Source organism: Erinaceus europaeus, chromosome X, assembly GCF_950295315.1.
Source record: "Erinaceus europaeus chromosome X, mEriEur2.1, whole genome shotgun sequence".
In the NCBI taxonomy this organism is placed as follows: Eukaryota; Metazoa; Chordata; class Mammalia; order Eulipotyphla; family Erinaceidae; genus Erinaceus; species Erinaceus europaeus.
The window spans coordinates 105,657,113-105,675,202 of NC_080185.1; the positions used below are offsets into that span (position 1 = coordinate 105,657,113).

Consider the following 18,090-nt stretch of genomic DNA (forward strand, 5'->3'; position numbering starts at 1 on the left):
AATCAAACCCTAGAGGCATAACTCAGGGCAGGAAAAGGACAGGTTATCATTCCAAGGAGAAACAATAATCTTTGCTACTGACTTCTCCAAAGCAGCAGCGAAAACTAGTTAAAAGTAGAACAGTTTTCCTGTTGGGCTGAAATGAAACGAGAACCCCTCCCGCATACCCGATGAGGATAGCTATCAAGAATGTGAATTTAAAAGTTACTTTCAGGACACCTCCTGAGAATGCACTTCCTAAAGGGAATTTGAAAAGATGGACTTGGGCAGAACAGATATCGGATGGGAAAACTGAGATGAAGGAAGCAATGCTACATGAATTGAGATGAATGCACGTGCTACAGTGCTCAGGGGCCTGGGCTCAAACCCCTGGCCCCTACGTGCAGGGAGGAACTTCACGAGTCATGAAGTAGAACTGCAGGTGTTTGTGTCTCTCTCTACTTACGCCTTCCCTCTGTCCAGTCTAACAGAAAATGATAAATTTTTTAAAAATCATCTTGTAAGGTCAAAATAAACGTGATTCAAAGGTTTGACTAGAGCAACAAATCAAATGATGAGTAAATATTTTCCAAATTCGTTTGGATTTTAGCAGAGAGAGAGAGAGAGAGAGACCTGCAGCGCTGCTTTACCACTAGTGAAGCTTCCCCACTGCAGGTAAGGGCCAGGGGCTTGAACCCAGGTCCTTGTGTACTGGAACATGGGCACTCTGATAAGTGAGTCACCTCCCAGCTCCCCAGATGACTTTTTAGGACTCTTTATTAGGATTCTGTGAAACACAGAGAAATAGGTGTTCTAAGAAAAATAAAGGTGCAGTCAGTAGTTCCTGTCTGTGTTGGTTTCCCTCAGCCCGCCCGTTTTGCGTGCCTCTTCAAGAACTGGAGCTAAAGAGTTTCAGTCAGGTGTGTATATTCATTTACCCCTTCCAGGTCCAGATGTTGTTCACTTGGCATCTTGAAGCCCAACAGGGTGGCAGCAGACTCCTGAAGCCCCCGGGGGACATCAACAGTAATGGGCTGCACAGAGTGGGCCTCCCTGTGCCATTATTGTTTCTTTTTCTTTAAAGGGATGAAGTGACAGCCACCTCTTCTCCATTACCACCTCACCCCCCTCCTGTCTTTGCAGGCTAATAACAAGCCCGAGATTGAAGCGGCCCTCTTTCTAGACTGGATGCGACTGGAACCCCAGTCCATGGTTTGGCTGCCTGTCCTCCACAGAGTGGCTGCCGCAGAGACTGCCAAGCACCAGGCCAAGTGCAACATCTGCAAGGAGTGTCCTATCATTGGATTCAGGTAGTAGGAACCCCAAGTCAACATTTTCCTGTTGCCTTTCCTGCTGTTGTATGCTGTGATCTTCTCTCCTGAGGGGAAGAGGAGGCGCTTGGACTGAAGCACAGGTCACTGTCCCACTCCCAGAGAGGAGGATTGCCCTTCTCTTCAGAGATGTACAGATGAATTCTGGCTGTTTTATTTATTTTTGGATAGGACAGAGAGAGGAGAGAAAGGTAGACACCACCAGACCAGCTTTGTTGCCTGCGAAGCGACCCCACCCCCCGTAGGCTGGGGGGTTTGAACTGGGATCCTTGCGCTTAACCTGCTGTGCTACCGCCCAGCCCCCTGGCTGTTTTACTTTAAGGTCTTTTTAAAAAAATAATTTCTTTACTGACTAGAGTGGGGGAGAGACCTGCAGCACTGCTTCACACCTGCAAGTGGGGGCCAGGGGTTTGAACCTGGGTCCTTGTGCATGGTAACAAACGGTGTACTACCACTGGGCCCCTGCAGATGAATTCTGCTTCCATCTCTTTCCAGGAAGCCAGCCTTCCTGTCTTTTTCTTGTGGTGTTTTTAGTTTATAGACTCTGTCAAAGAATCAGTTCTTCAACCAGACGTGACTCTGACTTGGGGTGCCTCACTTTTCCCTCCCTTGATGTATGACATGGGTCTTACTCCTTTATCTGTGAATGTGATTACACTCTGCATAGGATCACAGTCAACTTCTGTGAGGCTACTAAGCAGGTGAAAAATAGTCTTCATTACAGCCTATTGTTCTAATATCGTTTTTTTTTTAATTCCACTTTATTGGGGGGAGGGGTAATGGTTCACAGTACGGCCGTTGACACACAGGTACAACTTCTCATCTCCCCATGATAGGTGTCTGTCTCCAGGACACCCCCCAGGACCCTTTCCATTATACAGAACCCGTTTGAGTGAAATACACCATATTCTGATAGTCTGTAAATGTCAGGGGAGACGAATGGCTTTTGCATCATTGCCCTGGTTGACCTGTTTGAGAGGATTGGATGTTTTAAGTGAATGACTCTCTCTGAGCAGTAATCTCAAATCCAGATTCTGAAAGGATGATGATATAAGAAACCATCTGGGGGAGTTGGGTGGTAGCGCAGCAGGTTAAGCACACATGGTGCAAAGTGCAAGGACTGGCCTACGGATCCCGGTTGGAGCCCTTGGCTCCCCACCTGCAGGGGATTCACTTCACAAGCAGTGAAGCAGATGTCTATCTTTGTCTCCCCGCCAGCATTTCTCTCTGTCCTATCCAACAATGATGACAACAAGAATAACTATAATAAAACAAGGACAACAAAAAGGAATAAATAAATAAATATTTTTAAAAAAAACATGTTTCCACATCAAGGTTTCCTTAGTGATGAATCGCCCATAAAGTTGTCAACTGGCTGCATAGTCTGCTTGTTGGGAATCCACCTAGCTAAGTAAATGCTCCTTGCTAGTTACGCGTGGACTTGTTTTACTACTTTGTTTGCTGTAGCATTTGTGTGCTTTTTTTTTTTTTTTTCAAAAAGACCTTTAGAAAACCTTTTTAAAAGGTTTCTAAAGCCTAGACAGGCAGTGCTTGCAAAGGAAGCCTTTCCCTCCTGGTCTTTGGCAGGTAAGAAGGGTGCCATGGAGAGGAGGCTGGCCGCAAGGGGTACTCATGCATTTCTGCTTCCCTGGCGAGTGGGGGTGGGGTTTGTAATCAAAAAGGAGCATTCTTTGAGGGGAAGCTAAACATTCTCTCACAGGTGATCTTTTCTCCTTCCTCGATCAAAAGCTGGGAGGGATCTAAACTAGGTAGCTGCACCCAACAGAACCATATGTATAATACGGAATCTGTTTGACTTGGCCGTGGTCCTTTATCGGATAAAGCCAGTGGCAAAGACAATGAGAAACAGAATTCAGCCTGGAGATTGGGGGGGAGATGTAGACATTACTGATACTATGCAGCTATCTGAAGATAAATCATGCCAGTCAAAAATATCATTAAAGCCAGACATTTTTAATTGGCCACTTAACTTGCATATGTATTTTTTTAAATACTTGAAAACTTTGCTTCCCATAATTGGAAGTTTGCCAGTGCCATCCATCTCAGTCTGTTTTCCTGGTAGAATCTAAATATGACCCAGTTTCTCTTTTCTTCTTGCATCTCTTTGTAGGAACAATTTTCTTGTATAGTATTTTGATACTATAGGAAAAGGTTCGGTAGAGAGTTTTCTTTGGGAATTGGAACTAAAGCAATGCATACATGTTTGTTGTTTATTTACCAGGTACCGGAGTCTGAAGCACTTTAATTATGACATCTGCCAAAGTTGCTTTTTTTCTGGTCGAGTTGCAAAAGGCCATAAAATGCATTATCCCATGGTGGAATACTGCACTCCGGTAAGTGGGTTGCCCTCCTGCCTGAGAGTGACCTCACCTGGGAGGAGGTTCTGTCTTGGAGGCCATGTGGAATGTGTCCTAGCTCAAGTGTCTCCAAATTGTAGGCCCGACCACTGCCCTTCTCACTGGCTCATGGGGAAATGATCTACTCAGACCCAGTGCGTGGGCAGCTATCTTATGGCATAAGCTGGGTGGTCATCTTTTGTTCCTTAAACACTAGATGCTTGCTCTTTACAGTTTGGTCTGTTTACCTATAAGAAATGCAAACTCGTGGTCCAGGAGGTGGCGCAGTGGATGGAGCGCTTGACTCTCAAACGTGAGGTCCTGAGTTCAAGCCCTGGCAGCACATGTACCAGAGTGATCTCTGGTTCTTTCTCTCTCTCCTCCTATCATTCTCATCAATAAATAAATAAAATCTAAAAAAAAAAAGAAATGCAAACTCTGGGGGGTCAGGCGGTAGCTCACATGGCCCGAAGCACAAGGACCGGCACAAAGAAATGCAAACTTTTGAGGCCCCTGCCTTTCTCACCCCAAATCTACATTTTAGCTAGGTCTCTCTTCATGGCCTCATGGTCATTCTCAGTTGCATTCCTTTTGCAAGGGCTTTCAGTGACGGATCACACCTGGATATAAAAAGTTACTGGTGAGAGAAGCAGGCCGGCGGTGTGGACCAAACAGTGTATGCATGAGTCCCCAGCACCCCACCTGTTCTCTGAAATACAGTACTGGGAAGTATGGCACGACTTCAAGTCAACCTGAAAAACCTCTATAAGTTGCCATTTATTGAGTAATCCAGTAGCTGGTATACTCCATTTAACTTGTCCTGACGGCTGTTGCCTAGGCTTTTTAAAAAAATGTATTTTTATTGGTTAGAGACTAATAAAATAGGAGAGAGATACCTGCAGTACTGCTTCCTTACATGTTGTAACATGTGCACCAACCCCCATGTTGCCAAGGTTTTTACAGACAGATAAATCATTAGCCCACCGGTCCCTGCCACATCTGGTTTTATCTCACTACAAAGCCTTACTCTCTGTCCTAAGTTCTTTTAAGTGATTTAATAATGATCAACGACACTGTAGGATAAGAGGGGTACAATTCCCATCCCTCCATTAGAAACTTTCCTGTTCTTTATCCCTGTGGGAGTATGAACCCAGGATCATTATGGGGTGCAGATGGTGGGAGGTCTGGCTTTTATAATGGTTTCTCTGTTGGGCATTAGCAGACTGATCCATACTCCCAGCCTGTCTCTCTAGTGGGGCAGGGTTCCAGGACACATTGGTGAGGTCATCTTCCCAGGGAAGTCAGCCTGGCAACTTGGTACACTACCACTTGCCCCTCCCCCTGCATTTTTTTTAACGTGAAGTCATGTAGGGTTGTAACATAATCTAACTCTCACGAGCATCTCTGGAATCGATGTGTGTCTGTCTTGCTCTCCAGGTTGTTCCCTGCCTCCTAACTCTGATCTTAGTGCAATTTCCCTTTCAGACTACATCTGGAGAAGATGTCCGTGACTTTGCCAAGGTACTGAAAAATAAATTTCGCACCAAAAGGTATTTTGCGAAGCATCCCCGAATGGGCTACCTGCCAGTGCAGACTGTCTTAGAAGGGGACAACATGGAAACGTGAGTAGTGACAAAAGCCAGACAGACGCTTCATTTGATGTCTTTCTGAGCTCCTCAGCTGAATCCTCTTCTTCACTCCTAATGCAAACAGTCTCTCCTATTTCTTTGAGTTACTATAGCAGGAAAAAAAAGAAAAAAAAACATTGATGCTCAATTGACATTTTCCTGTTGCCCCAGAGTAAAACCTTTTCCAAAAGCTGGATTATATCTCAAAGTTGGGGGTGGGGAGACACCACATTGGACTGCTATCAATTAATTCCCTTGCAAGTCTTTAAAGAAATATGGGACTGTTTACAACTGAGTGACTCAATATTTCATTTTGATCTTCCTTTCTCACAAATCAGTAGAGGTGTGTCTTTTTTGTATCTGATCGTATGGTCATATCTAGTCACTTTTTTTTTCCTACTTGGAAGCAAATAGTCACAGGAAATTTTCTTCACAGTAAGTAGTAATGATTCTCATGATCGAACTGACGATTATCTTCGCCTCTTCAAAACCTTCTCTACCCACACACCCCCCTTTCCCCCATAACTTGAATGACAGTCTCACAACTGTTTATCTCGACTCACTTTCCACCTTGGTTTGGCTGTTGCTTTCCATAGTTCATCCTTAATTGGTTGGATTTCCTTTATTTTGGCCTTTCAGTATTTTTTTTTCTTTGCTGCTGAGTTTGCTTGTGTCTCTCTTCACCACCTCATTTTTTGTTTTGCAGTCCTGTTACTCTGATCAACTTCTGGCCGGTAGATTCTGCGTGAGTACTTCTGCTGAAGGGGGCTGCTACCACCAACACATTCGCTTGCTCAATTTTTTAGTTTTGTTATTTTGTTTTTGAAGACATGTTACTTTCTCTTCCTTCATTTTCAACTATTTCTCTTCCCTTGGTAAGACTTTGAGATGCCATTTACCATGGATCAGGAGAATCTGACTGAGGTTTTCAGGTCCCCACCTGATGACACATAAATCAGCAGAGTTCAAGTCCACATCAAAGCCATCTCTGGCTGTTGAGGTGTAGACCTGGGAGCGGTGTTTAGTATCCGTCATTTACAAGCAGGAAGAGTCTTCCGATAATTTTCTTTAGCTGTATTTTTTTTTAAGAGTTAGTGCCTTAGGATGTTCCAAACAACAATGCAAACATTCTTTAAGGCCTGTTATAAGTATACCATTAAAAACTAGCAAAATGTGTTTGCTAGTATGATGTTGACTTTGGTTGAATAATCTCAACGCCGTGTGTGCATGTTTTATTAGGTAATGCCTAATAGTGTCTCCGTTTTGAACTAAACTCACTTTGCTTTCTTCTGTAATTTAAATATTCAACTCAAACAGTTAAACATTAACACTGGGCAGAAAATATACTGTAATACTACTAAGATTAGATGCCAACAAATATCTTATTTGTTTTTGTAGTTTATAATGTTAGAAGATTCTTTTTGTGGTCTGATTTACAGATTAGCAAACAGTGCATGCTTTAAAATTACATTATGTGGGAATCTTATGGCAAGTTCTTAGTATTTCAAAGTATACTTTATTAGAATAGTCTCTCTTTGTGAGAAGCTTATTATAGATAAGGATAAATGACCTGTTTGGAGGATGGGCTTGGCTGATGTAAAGTTTATTTTTTATTCCTGGCTAATGAACTCCCTAAAGTAGGTAGTGTATTTGTTTATAGAAGTTAGAAGCCATAATAAACATGTAGTGTTGGCCAGCAGGATAATCTAAATAACTTTTTTATGCTCAAGAATAATTTTAATGCATGGGCAAAGACAAATGTGACTTATGTACAAGAAGCCTTTCTGAAACTCTGGTAATTGAACTCTGCCTTTTTATCAAAAAATTGGTTAGATTATTTTTAAATTGTTACCATATTTGAGGTAATAGTCAGGTCCTAAGGTGTTTGTTTTTGTCAGCAGAAATCTATCTGATGTTAACACATCCTACAATGATGACAATTAATCCATTTACTAAGAATCACAAAATTTCAAAGTTTACTGAGATACAGAGCTTTTGTTTTTCCTTAGGCAAAACTAATTCTAACATACTTACTCTGCTATTCTGCTATTCTGCTTTGAAACTTAAATTGATGAAAACTTACTAAGGGAGTTTTCACAAAAGAGGTGGAACTGGCTATTAAGAATAGCAGGCCTAGTCCTTGGTTGTTGCTTTGTATTTAGGGATGAGAGCAGTACTCTTACCTTCCCTGGGAAAAGTATTTTAGAAAGCTTTGTAAGCTTTGCATTTACTTTGGACTAAGTGGTTGTTTTTTTTTTCCTTTTGTACTTTTTAAATGGCTCTTCTCAGGCCAGCTTTCCCTTTTGACTCATTTTCTGTTTTAATAAGTACTTCCTTTTTGTATGTATTTTTTTTCTTATTAGTGTACATAGCATCTAACAGCATAAGATTTCTGTATGAGAATTTATCCAAGTGTTTTGGAATTTATATGCAAACCTTAGTAGTTTTCTAATACTGGGCTATTCCTGGGTTCAGAGAAATAGGCAGATTACGTCACCGAGCATGCAGTGAAGGTTCATGTGAAAATCTTTGGATGTGCCTACTAAAACGTGGGTGATCATCCTTTAGTTCTCTCATGACAGTACAAGCACCTTTGTAATTCCTTCCAAGCTTGATTATGGCAACTTATACTAGACAACATTGACTTCATAAATAAGGCTTTTGTTTCTCAGGGAAGACTCTAGCTATTTTCTGTAGTATGTCGAAATTACCTTCTGAGTTTGTGTCTTTTTTTTTTTTTTAAGCATGGATTTGTAGCATTTTTCCTTTTTTTTTTTTTTAAAGGAAAAAACACTATCCTTCTTAGTGATCTGACCAAGTCTTTGAATGCTGTTTGGATGTTGAACTAAAATAGTCCTCACTGAATAGATTGCTGTTGACTTTTGGATTCAGGCCTTCACCTAAGGGCATTCAGTGTCAAGAAAGAAATGGAAGAGACCTTTTGTCCTATTCCAATTAAAACAGCACAGGCCCAAACTGGTTTTCAGAAGAGATTGTTTTTCCCTAAAGTAAATCCAAAAGATACTATAAAAACTTCAAGGAGAATGACTAGATCAGCTGTGAATAGGTAGGGGGAAAAAAGATAACCCTTTAATAAGTCTGGTCTTTTGAAACTAAATTTGACTGAGATTTTATATCCCCCCAAATATAGATTACTACATTTTCCAGATAGTGTGATATTCTATTGATAGACTACTTTTACAGAACTGCACAGAGCAAAACATCATTATACATTCATGGAATCTTAAGTCGGGAGTTCTAAGTTCCTAGGTTCAATCCGCAGCACTACCTTTGAGCAGTGCTCTAGTTTTAAAAAAGTCATGGGCTAGAGTGCTGTCTTTGGAACTAAAACTGTTGACTGTAAATGGAGCAGTCAAACATAAAATTCCCTTTCACTAAGAGGTCAGTTAATAAAGGGCACCGGTATATAAACTGTCTAAAACTAAATCACAGTGCTAACACAATTTCAGAACGAGAAGGCAGAACGCATTACACGATACGAGCAGACTGTCGCACAGAGATTGTCTACTACAACCTTTTCTGTCATGGAAACTTTCCAAATAAGTTTTCTGATCTCTCTCTCGCTTTTAAACAAAGCAGAAGCATGACAATTACCTCTCAAACCTAGGATTTAAAATACTTGACAATATCTAAGGTGTAGGAACAACTGTGTACATTAGCCATAGAATTAACATAAAAGCATTCTATGTGGTGGGTTATTTTTCTCTCCTTTAAGGGATGGTATCTGTGACTAATCACATTTTCTGCCTTATAGGCCTGCCTCGTCCCCTCAGCTTTCACACGATGATACTCATTCACGCATTGAACATTATGCTAGCAGGTATGAGACTAGTTGAATGCCAGGCCAATAATGATTGAAATAACTAACCAAGGAAAGCTAACCTATAGTAATTTTAAACATACCCCCATCTTGTCTGATTCCTACTAATCAAAGTGCCCTCTAACGTGCATGCCATTTCACTGCATGTTGATTTTGCACAGCAATAAAAGCGTTAGCCCAGAACAATCTCCCCTAAGCCTGGCGTTGAAGCATCTCGGAGGGCTTTGTTATGTTTTGTATACTGACTTAGAAATTGTCTAACCTGAGAAAATGGCTAGACCAGATTTAAAAATGTGAACAAATGCTACTGCATTATGAAAGCATTTGGATTTCTATTTGAATGTTTATTTTCCATAATTTGCTGTAAAGAAGAGAATAATTTTCCTAAGCCTTAGACACTTTGAGTTGCTAATTATAAGATAACTTATGCTTGTTACAATGAATTTTTAAGTGTTTGGTTAACTTAAGTTGTAGGAAAAAAAAAAACTATTGTATGAGGTGAAAGAGGATTTTTTTAAGGTTAATATTAATAGTAGAGGTTTAGAAAGCTTATAGTCAAGCCATCCTTTATTAATATCCAAAAACAACTGAAAAAGCACTTAACTAGCTATATGTAAGTGTCTATCAGTAGAGAGATTTAATTATCTTTAAAAGCCAGGGTGGGGGTGGGTGGTGTGTAAGCTCTGGAGCACACGTGCCATTAGGGAAGCTTTTCTCGTGAAAGCAAAGGCCTGTTTCTCAGTAGAAAAAAAAAAAGAAGAAGAAGAAGAAGAAGAAATCAATCTCTGAAGAAACAACAATGAAATACAACTTCCCTTAGGATTTATAGTATAAATGCAACACTACTAACTAGGTATGGTCTACCATTCATTGCTTCAAATAGATAGACCAGCACACGCATCCTTTAATGTGAAGGATTTCTTTCTCTTCTTGACATGATTTATCCTTTAGTTTGCAGGAATGTTCGATTAGGTCTTGAATACATTCTTAGAAGTCACATAAGTTTTAATGAGCTTTTACGTTTTTTATCAGGCTAGCAGAAATGGAAAACAGCAATGGATCTTATCTAAATGATAGCATCTCTCCTAATGAGAGCATGTAAGTATCCCATCTCTTTTTACAAAATGTTCCTGACGATGAAATTGCTTTGAGGGAATAAGAGGTAGGGTAGTACAGGAGATAGGGATGAGCATCATATTCATTCGATTTTTTTTTTTCAAAGAGCCATTCAGTCGCATTTTTTTCTTCGTAACAACCTAACATGGAATGAGCTCATCCAAATTCTTGATATTCCAGAGGAGCGAAGACAGTTCACGTTATTTTTTATTGAAAATTGTTTAAAACCATTTTATCACAGGTTGCAGACTCCCATATTGATTTTTAAGGTGATGGCCAAGTAGTATTTTTTCCACTCATTGGGAGTGGAAATACAATCTTGGTGTGGTTGCATTGGTAAGCCTACAGGGTAGATTAGCTGGGCATCTCCTTATGGAGATCCTAAGTAGTAATTTTTATGATTTAGCATCGACATGAGTGAAGCAAGTAAGTAAGGCATGAGACAGTCTTGTGAGGAAGGTATAAATTTAGGTCACAGTTTGCTAGTAGGGTGATAAGCTAGCCCCATCTAATTTCAGGAGAGGGATGCTGACAGTGGCAAACAAGGCATACTTTGACTAGAATCTCATGCCTGAGGCTCCAGAGCCGCCGCCCCCCCCCCCCACCAGTCAGAGCTGATCAGTGCTCTGGTTAAAAAAATAACTAATAAAAATAGATAAAAGTCCATTAAAATTTCAGCATAAGTTATGGACATTTCACCAAAGGGTATAATAGTAACAAAACTATACATAGTGTGTGTGGCCACCCAGAGCCATGCTCAGATGAGTAAAGGACGGTTAGAAGGATGAGGTTGAGGGAAAGCATACCACAGTGGCATGTATACATAACTGGCTATTGAAAGCATGAGACTGAAATCATCTCACCTAGTACATATATCAAGGTCATAATAATCAAGTCAACACTGGACATTTGTGTTGGTACATTCTCAGCTATGGGAAAAAGTATCAAGAGTTTTACTGTAGAAAATACTTTGTCAAAGAATCAACTAAATGTAAATAACTTGATTTTTGGGGTCACTGAGTGAGATTAGAGGCTTTGCTACATTCACAGTCCTTCAAGTTGTATGTGTAAATCAATGGCTGCCACTCACTGACTGCCCCAGAGAACAGAAAGGAAAATTGGATTGTAACTACATGTTGTGAGGAAACATGGCAAGTCCTAGTGGTAAGCTTTCACAATTTGGAGTGATACTGAATCAGAGAGGCCGTAGAGCAGCTTCTGTTTATTGAAATGTGATTTAGTTGCAGCTCACTATGAGAACATATAACCCATTTCAATCAGTGTTTGATGGCAAAGTCGTGTTTTAGGGGTAGGTCTGAGAAACTAGCTTGGTTGACTTTGTGTAAATATTTTTCTAACATCCAACCAATGTGTTTAGTCAACTGTTCATTCATTTCTCAACCAGTTATCTGGCCTGACAGTACAAAAAAAACCAACAACAACACTGAGTGTAAAGGGAAGGTGATTAGTGTCATCTTAATTAAGCAGTGTGCTGTAAGAACAGAAGAAGGACGCTATTAGATCTTGCGGGTGTACAGGCTTGTCAGGAGCTAAAGCAGTATATTTAGAAGATAAGTTCTCCTGTGAAATGATAGAGAGCTCTGAACTCCATCAGGACCCCTCCAGAAAAGAGGAAGCAGGAATGGGTGTGACTTGGAAGGAAGAGAGGGTAGGGCCTTAGGAGGGAAAAGGGGCAGGTATATATACATATAGACACAGTTAAAGAAGTAATAGTCAAACCATATCTACAACCTTGGGAAAAGCGTGGTAGCTTCCATTGGAGGGAATGGTGTAGAATTATACCCCCGTCATCTTATAATTTGGTAAGTCAATATTAAGTCACTAATAATGAAGTACAAGTCTGTGCTTATTTGTTCCACAAGACCAGGCCTTAAAAGCTGCTCTATGCAATGAGTTGTTGGATCTTCTTTCAACAATTTACCCCAATGGCCTTTCCCCCCCACCCAATTTTTTTTAATCTAGACTATAATTACACTATAGTTTCATTATTGATACAGGCCTGCCTATATGGCTGTATACAAATTCAGACTGGCTTACCAAAGCAATATTTCTTTGGCTATATTACCTTCCACTTGAAATATTTTTTTAAAGCTGTAGCTTTCCAACCCAACCCCCCCCCCCCCGGTCCCCCTGCCACACAGTCATCAATAGTGTGAATTAGAGCACACATTATTTTGACAAGTTTATAGAGTGGAGACATTATACAGCAATTATAATGTCTTTAATATTAGATTATTGGTTTAACTGTCACCAGAGGGCCCGTATTTTTGACGTTCATTTACCCATATAAATAGGCCAGTCAAATGCAACTGAAAGCTTGAGCAGGAAACACTGAATTGTCACCAGTAGAATGGTAGACCACAACCACAGTAGTGTCAGAATGTCTATAGGAGGAGGAATAAGGGTCAAATTTAATTGTTAAGAACAAATAAATGTTTCTATTTTTAAATTCACACCTGAGTCCCTGACCCCCAAATCACAATAAGGGGGAAGAGAAAACCAAAACCTTTGATTTTATTTTCCAGAGATGATGAACATTTGTTAATCCAGCATTACTGCCAAAGTTTGAACCAGGACTCCCCCCTGAGCCAGCCTCGTAGTCCTGCCCAGATCTTGATTTCCTTAGAGAGTGAGGAAAGAGGGGAGCTAGAGAGAATCCTAGCAGATCTTGAGGAAGAAAACAGGTGAGTTTTATTTCTAGCTTTGTCGTTGGTAAGCAGAGCGCCTCCTCTTGCAAACATAGAAAAGTGCCAGGAATCGTCACTTAGAGTCATTCTATGTCTGATTGTGTTCTCCAATAATCTGTCTAGCTCCGTTTACAGATTGTTTGTGTGTGCGTTACTAAAAAGACGAAAATTAATGCAATCGTGTAATTAAGACCTATTTTAGGTGTGAAAGGAATTAATGCCGACAGTGGTATTTGATTTGTTGCATGTGTTTGAGGTTTTATTTTTACGCTTGAGAATAGGATTCAAGAACAAAGCAGGTCCGTTAAGCTTATAATGATATGATGTGTACATGTATTTGGCCATATTATCTACACAAAGCATTGAAGAGTAGGTTTGACTTGGTCATGTTGGGGAACAAAACTCATTACATTTTTCATTTGAAAAAAAAAAGACTCATGGCAAAGATACAGAAATGGGAGGTAGTGTGTGGTATCAGGGTAAGGCAGACCATTGGATTTCTTACACTTCCCACATCACAGGTCCCTTGGTTAAGAAAGGCTTTTGTACATGCTCACTTCTAAGTCAGTGTGCCTTCTGTAGACAAATGCCACCAGACAAGTCTTGAAAGGAACAATTGCTGGAATTTGTGGGGCTTGGGGACTTTTGGGGCTTGGGGACTTTTAGCGCTTTCCCTTAGCCCAAGGCACCTCTTCATATAGGCAAGACAATATGGCTGAGACCACTGCCCCCAGGGAGTATGTTGCCTCCAGATGAAAAAAGAAACCGCCATTCATCCACTGCCCCCTTCTAGCTCTTAATACCTCTGCCCTTATGGCAGGGCTCCTTATTAGATCAGCTTCCCTTTAGTCTCTTTCCTACCCATCCGATAAGTCCTTCATCCTGCCTCTTGCCAGCACCAAAACCCAGCATCAGATTCACCTTTGTTGAATTTCTACCTCTAAAGAAAAAACAGCCAGGCATTGAAGCCTTCCACATTTTTCTCTTGACCTGCTTTTACAACTTTGTGTGTGTGTGCATGTGTTCAGGTCATGCTGTTATAGCTACTGTTTCTGAATACATCCTGCTCTCATCTGCTTTTGGGGTCAAGTACAAGCTTGTTTTTCAGCCTAGCTACTGCCTTACCTCACAGAATCCTATTAGATACCTGCAGTTGAAAGTAATCTGTCTATAGTCTCAGAATGCTTTGCACCTTTCTCAGAGAATCCCTTGACCATTTTAAAACCAATTATTTCCAGTGCCCCCTTATAGTGTTGAGCACTGCATGAATGCTTAGTGGGTGTTCTGGAAATGTTTGGTAAAAACCTGAGGATATCATAGAAGTTCCATGCCGAAACTAATATTGAACATTTTCCTGGTGTTAATGGTAACATTATTTTTGGCCTTACATGTAAAACTGTTTGGCAGTGAAGGTCATTAATAGTTACCTCTATTTGGTTTAGGATCATTATTTCCATTTGTGGCAAATAGGAAGAAAAAGTGGGGACTTGTGTAAGTAGAATTTGAGGTTATACAGGAGTAAAAACACATTGAGGGCCTTGTATAATCTATCTCATTGGTCAAGAGTTTTCTCATGTTTGTTAGCAAATTTTCACTCCATACAACAAAATCCTGCTGCAATAGTTGGTACTCCTTGATTTATAGTCTTTAGATCACCTTAATGAATATGGCTAGGAAAAGGCATGTACAGAGAAGTTCTATGTAAATGATTCTTATATCAAATGAAATGTTATGTACATAGATTAATAGCTAGTTTACTCTTATCCATAAAATATTCACACACATTAGGTACATTCCAGGGAATATGCTCATTTATTTGCAATGCGATACTGAAATACCCAGGCCCATTCAAAAACACCAGGCCTCCTAAGAGTTCTAAAGGACTTTTGTCTTGTCAGAAGGAACATACTTCTTCCTCCCTCTACTTTGTCACTATTTCACTTCCTGCCAAAGCCTAGAGAAATACATCTACACAGCTCACGTACTGAAAACAACCTGTCTGGTTTCCTTTCCTCTGTCACCATTAAATTCAGCCTAAGGAACCTTTAGTCCACTATTTCCTCTGAGAGACCCTGGGAGGGGAACATTCAAAGTTGAGATTGTCCTTTGGATGCATGCCTGCTAGATCTACCACTGAATTCTGTTCATTATTTGTATTCATGATACCTCCCCATGATCCCCTTGGAAAACAGAGAGGCGCGAATGTAGATGTGTCTCAGGGGCATCTTATCTCTGTCTATAGAATTGCATTTCCCCAGTTGTTGCACATAGTGTTTAATAAATATTTTCTGAATAAATTAATGAAATGAAGCTGAATATATTTTAATTGTAGCACTCATGCATGTACTTCTGACTGGAATTCCTTTTAAACCCAATTTCACAAAGAAAAGCCTTTCAAAGGCTTTTCCCCCCCTCAAACTTCTTTGATTAGCACCAAGCTTTGCTTTGTCATAAATTTAGAATGTCAAAAGTTCATTTTCCAAATCCCAGTCCTGGGATGCTTCTGGGTAGATGCCACGGAGATAGGGGAACGCTCAGAATGTTCTTGATAGTGTCACTCATAAATTTGGGGGACTAGTGGCATATACAGTCTTTAATGTTTCACTTCTGCATAACACAGTGTCCTCTTCCCAAAGGTAGTTTAGTTTAAGGCCAGGTTGATGTTGATGATTTACTCTATTTCCTGAATAGATTGAAGCCTTCAATCTATAGTGTCAAAATCTGGTGTTTTGTGTTGTACTGGGCAAAGGAACTAAGTAAGACTAGCTCTAGCAATGAAAAGGTAGCATTGTAGAAACTTTTTATTATTGTATAGAGACAGAAATTCGGGGTGGGGTGGAAACCACTGCTTGGCCCCCAAAAGGCAGGTAAATATTGACCTGATTCCATGAACTCTACTGTTAGACATATGTTTTGTTGGGTGACCAGATCTTAGACAGCCTAAATTGATATTTTCTGTTGCTCCATTTTAATTATTTCAATGATCATAACAGAATTATTAATGTTTGGGAGTCGGGCTGTAGTGCAGCGGGCTAAGCGCAGGTGGCGCAAAGCACAAGGACCGGCATAAGGATCCCAGTTCGAACCCCGGCTCCCCACCTGCAGGGGAGTCGCTTCACAGGCGGCGAAGCAGGTCTGCAGGTGTCTTATCTCTCTCCTCCTCTCTGTCCTATCCAACAACAACAACAATAATAACTACAACAATAAAACAACAAGAGCAACAAAAGGGAATAAATAAATAAAATAAATATAAAAGAATTATTAACGTTTGTGTTCAAAGCAATTCTAGGTAGGGTTAGTTATGCTATAGAACGGGGAGCTATCTTGCAATCATGAAACTGTTTCTTTACCTTATAAAGGACATAGAGACTTAGAGCTAATAATTTTCAATCTTGTTATAGCTTTAGGATGTCCTCATTCCTTTCTTTGTGTGGGTCTCAAGTGATGGTGAGAAGATAGCCAATGAGGGGGGGATGTACAAACAGTGGTGTTGCTTTCATAGCAAGGCAACAAATGGGAGAGGAGGCCAGACAGGTCCCAGATGGGGAAGAGTGTGGTGTCAACTGCAAAGCCAATCCCTGATGCTGTTACACTGTCCTACATGACTTGGGATTTGGAAAGAACAGCATGGAAACCCATGGGAAGATATGATTAGGACCTTAGCATAGTGAAACTAGGAAAGGTGCATGTGTCAGAGAGGGGCAGAGCTGTTTGATGTGGTGGTGGGGTGAAGATTGTGACTGGAACCATCAATTGCAGAGAAACCACAGCTATCAGATGTGAATGATTAATTGTTTGAGGAATTGGAGAGACCTTGACAAAGGGAGGATTGAGCAGGCACTCCACGCTGAGAGAGGGGGAAGGATGAGCTTTCCAGATGGAGCAGTGAGTGATGTGATGCATTGGACTCTCAAGCATGAGGTCCCCCGAGTTCAGTCCCCACAGCATATGCTCCAGAGTAATATCTGGTGCTTTCTCTCTCCACCTATCATTCTCATGAGTAGATTGAGAGAGGAGTAGTGATAGATGAAGACCACTATTTAAGGGGCTTGGATTGCATTGTAGAAGCTACTGAACAGTGAACATTGAGGATGAGAAAATTGTGAAAAATAGTCATAAGCAGGGGGAGCTAACACCATGGAGACTGGGAAAATGTCCCAGGGGGTGGATGGGACTAGAAGTGATTATCCTAAATGAGAAAGAGGTAAAAGACAAGTACCAAGTTATCTTCATCTACATGTGGAACAACTCAAAACTTTTGGGGTCCAGGAGGTGGCACAGTGGATAAAGTATTGGACTTGCAAGCAAGAGATCCCTAGTTCAGTCTCCAGCAGCGTAGGACTTTGTGGAGAGTGTGGAAAAAAAATTAAAATGTCCAGGTTCTAAATAAGGAAGTATTAAACAAGTGAAAAATATAGTGCATTTTCACCAAAGTAAAGGCGGGAGAAAGTGTTCAAGCCCTGGGACATGATGGTGGAGGAAAACCTGGGAGGGGGGTTAGTGTTATGTGAAAACCATGAATCTCCCCAGTGAAGATAAATATTTATATACAGAAAAATGAAAAGGTCACTGAATGATCCCAGGGAGATGGGGCAAAATAGGAAACTGAATGACAAGACATTATTTTAATTAGGAAAATACTGTTGCCACCATGTTCCTAGGAAAAGCTACTGACTTGCAAATGTCAGTAGAGGGAGAAAAAGAAACTCCTTATCAGACGTCCTGAGTTCTGATTGCTTAACTTTCAACAGGAAATTTCCTATACTGTTATTATCTATGCACCTTCAACAAGGCATAAAAGTAAGACTTGTATAATATAGAGTAATTCAATGAACAAACAAGAACTATCATAGTTGATCCTCAAATCTAAGCTTCCCTGCAACTAGAGGGATGTGAGGCTATGTAACTTGACTGTCCCTTAATGCTACATGAAAGAAGCAGGATCCCCAAGGAAACACCATACTTTTCCAGGCTCCAGATAATGAACAGCAAAATCAAATAGCTGGCCAGGAAAGGAGCCCAGATTCAAACTTATAGAGTTATTTTTTTTTTATCAGAGCACTGCTCAGCTCCAGCTTATTGGTGCAGAGGATTGAACTGGGGCATAACCATTATGCTATCTACCCACAC

General features: G+C 40.6%; 1 protein-coding gene across 10 annotated transcripts in view; it reads left to right on the top strand.

The window, feature by feature from the left end:
* The window catches only part of DMD (dystrophin), a 2,449,111-nt gene that overhangs the window by 2,384,738 nt on the left and 46,283 nt on the right, over positions 1–18,090 (top strand). For 8 of the 10 annotated variants that reach the window (XM_060182733.1, XM_060182732.1, XM_060182735.1 and 5 more), the window contains 7 exons: positions 1,123–1,289; positions 3,553–3,664; positions 5,153–5,289; positions 6,002–6,040; positions 9,071–9,136; positions 10,169–10,234; positions 12,799–12,957. In XM_060182733.1, the coding sequence (XP_060038716.1) occupies positions 1,123–1,289; positions 3,553–3,664; positions 5,153–5,289; positions 6,002–6,040; positions 9,071–9,136; positions 10,169–10,234; positions 12,799–12,957 (746 nt within the window). The remainder of the gene's footprint in view (positions 1–1,122; positions 1,290–3,552; positions 3,665–5,152; positions 5,290–6,001; positions 6,041–9,070; positions 9,137–10,168; positions 10,235–12,798; positions 12,958–18,090) is intronic. The other 2 variants (XM_060182738.1, XM_060182734.1) reach the window with 2 other exon arrangements.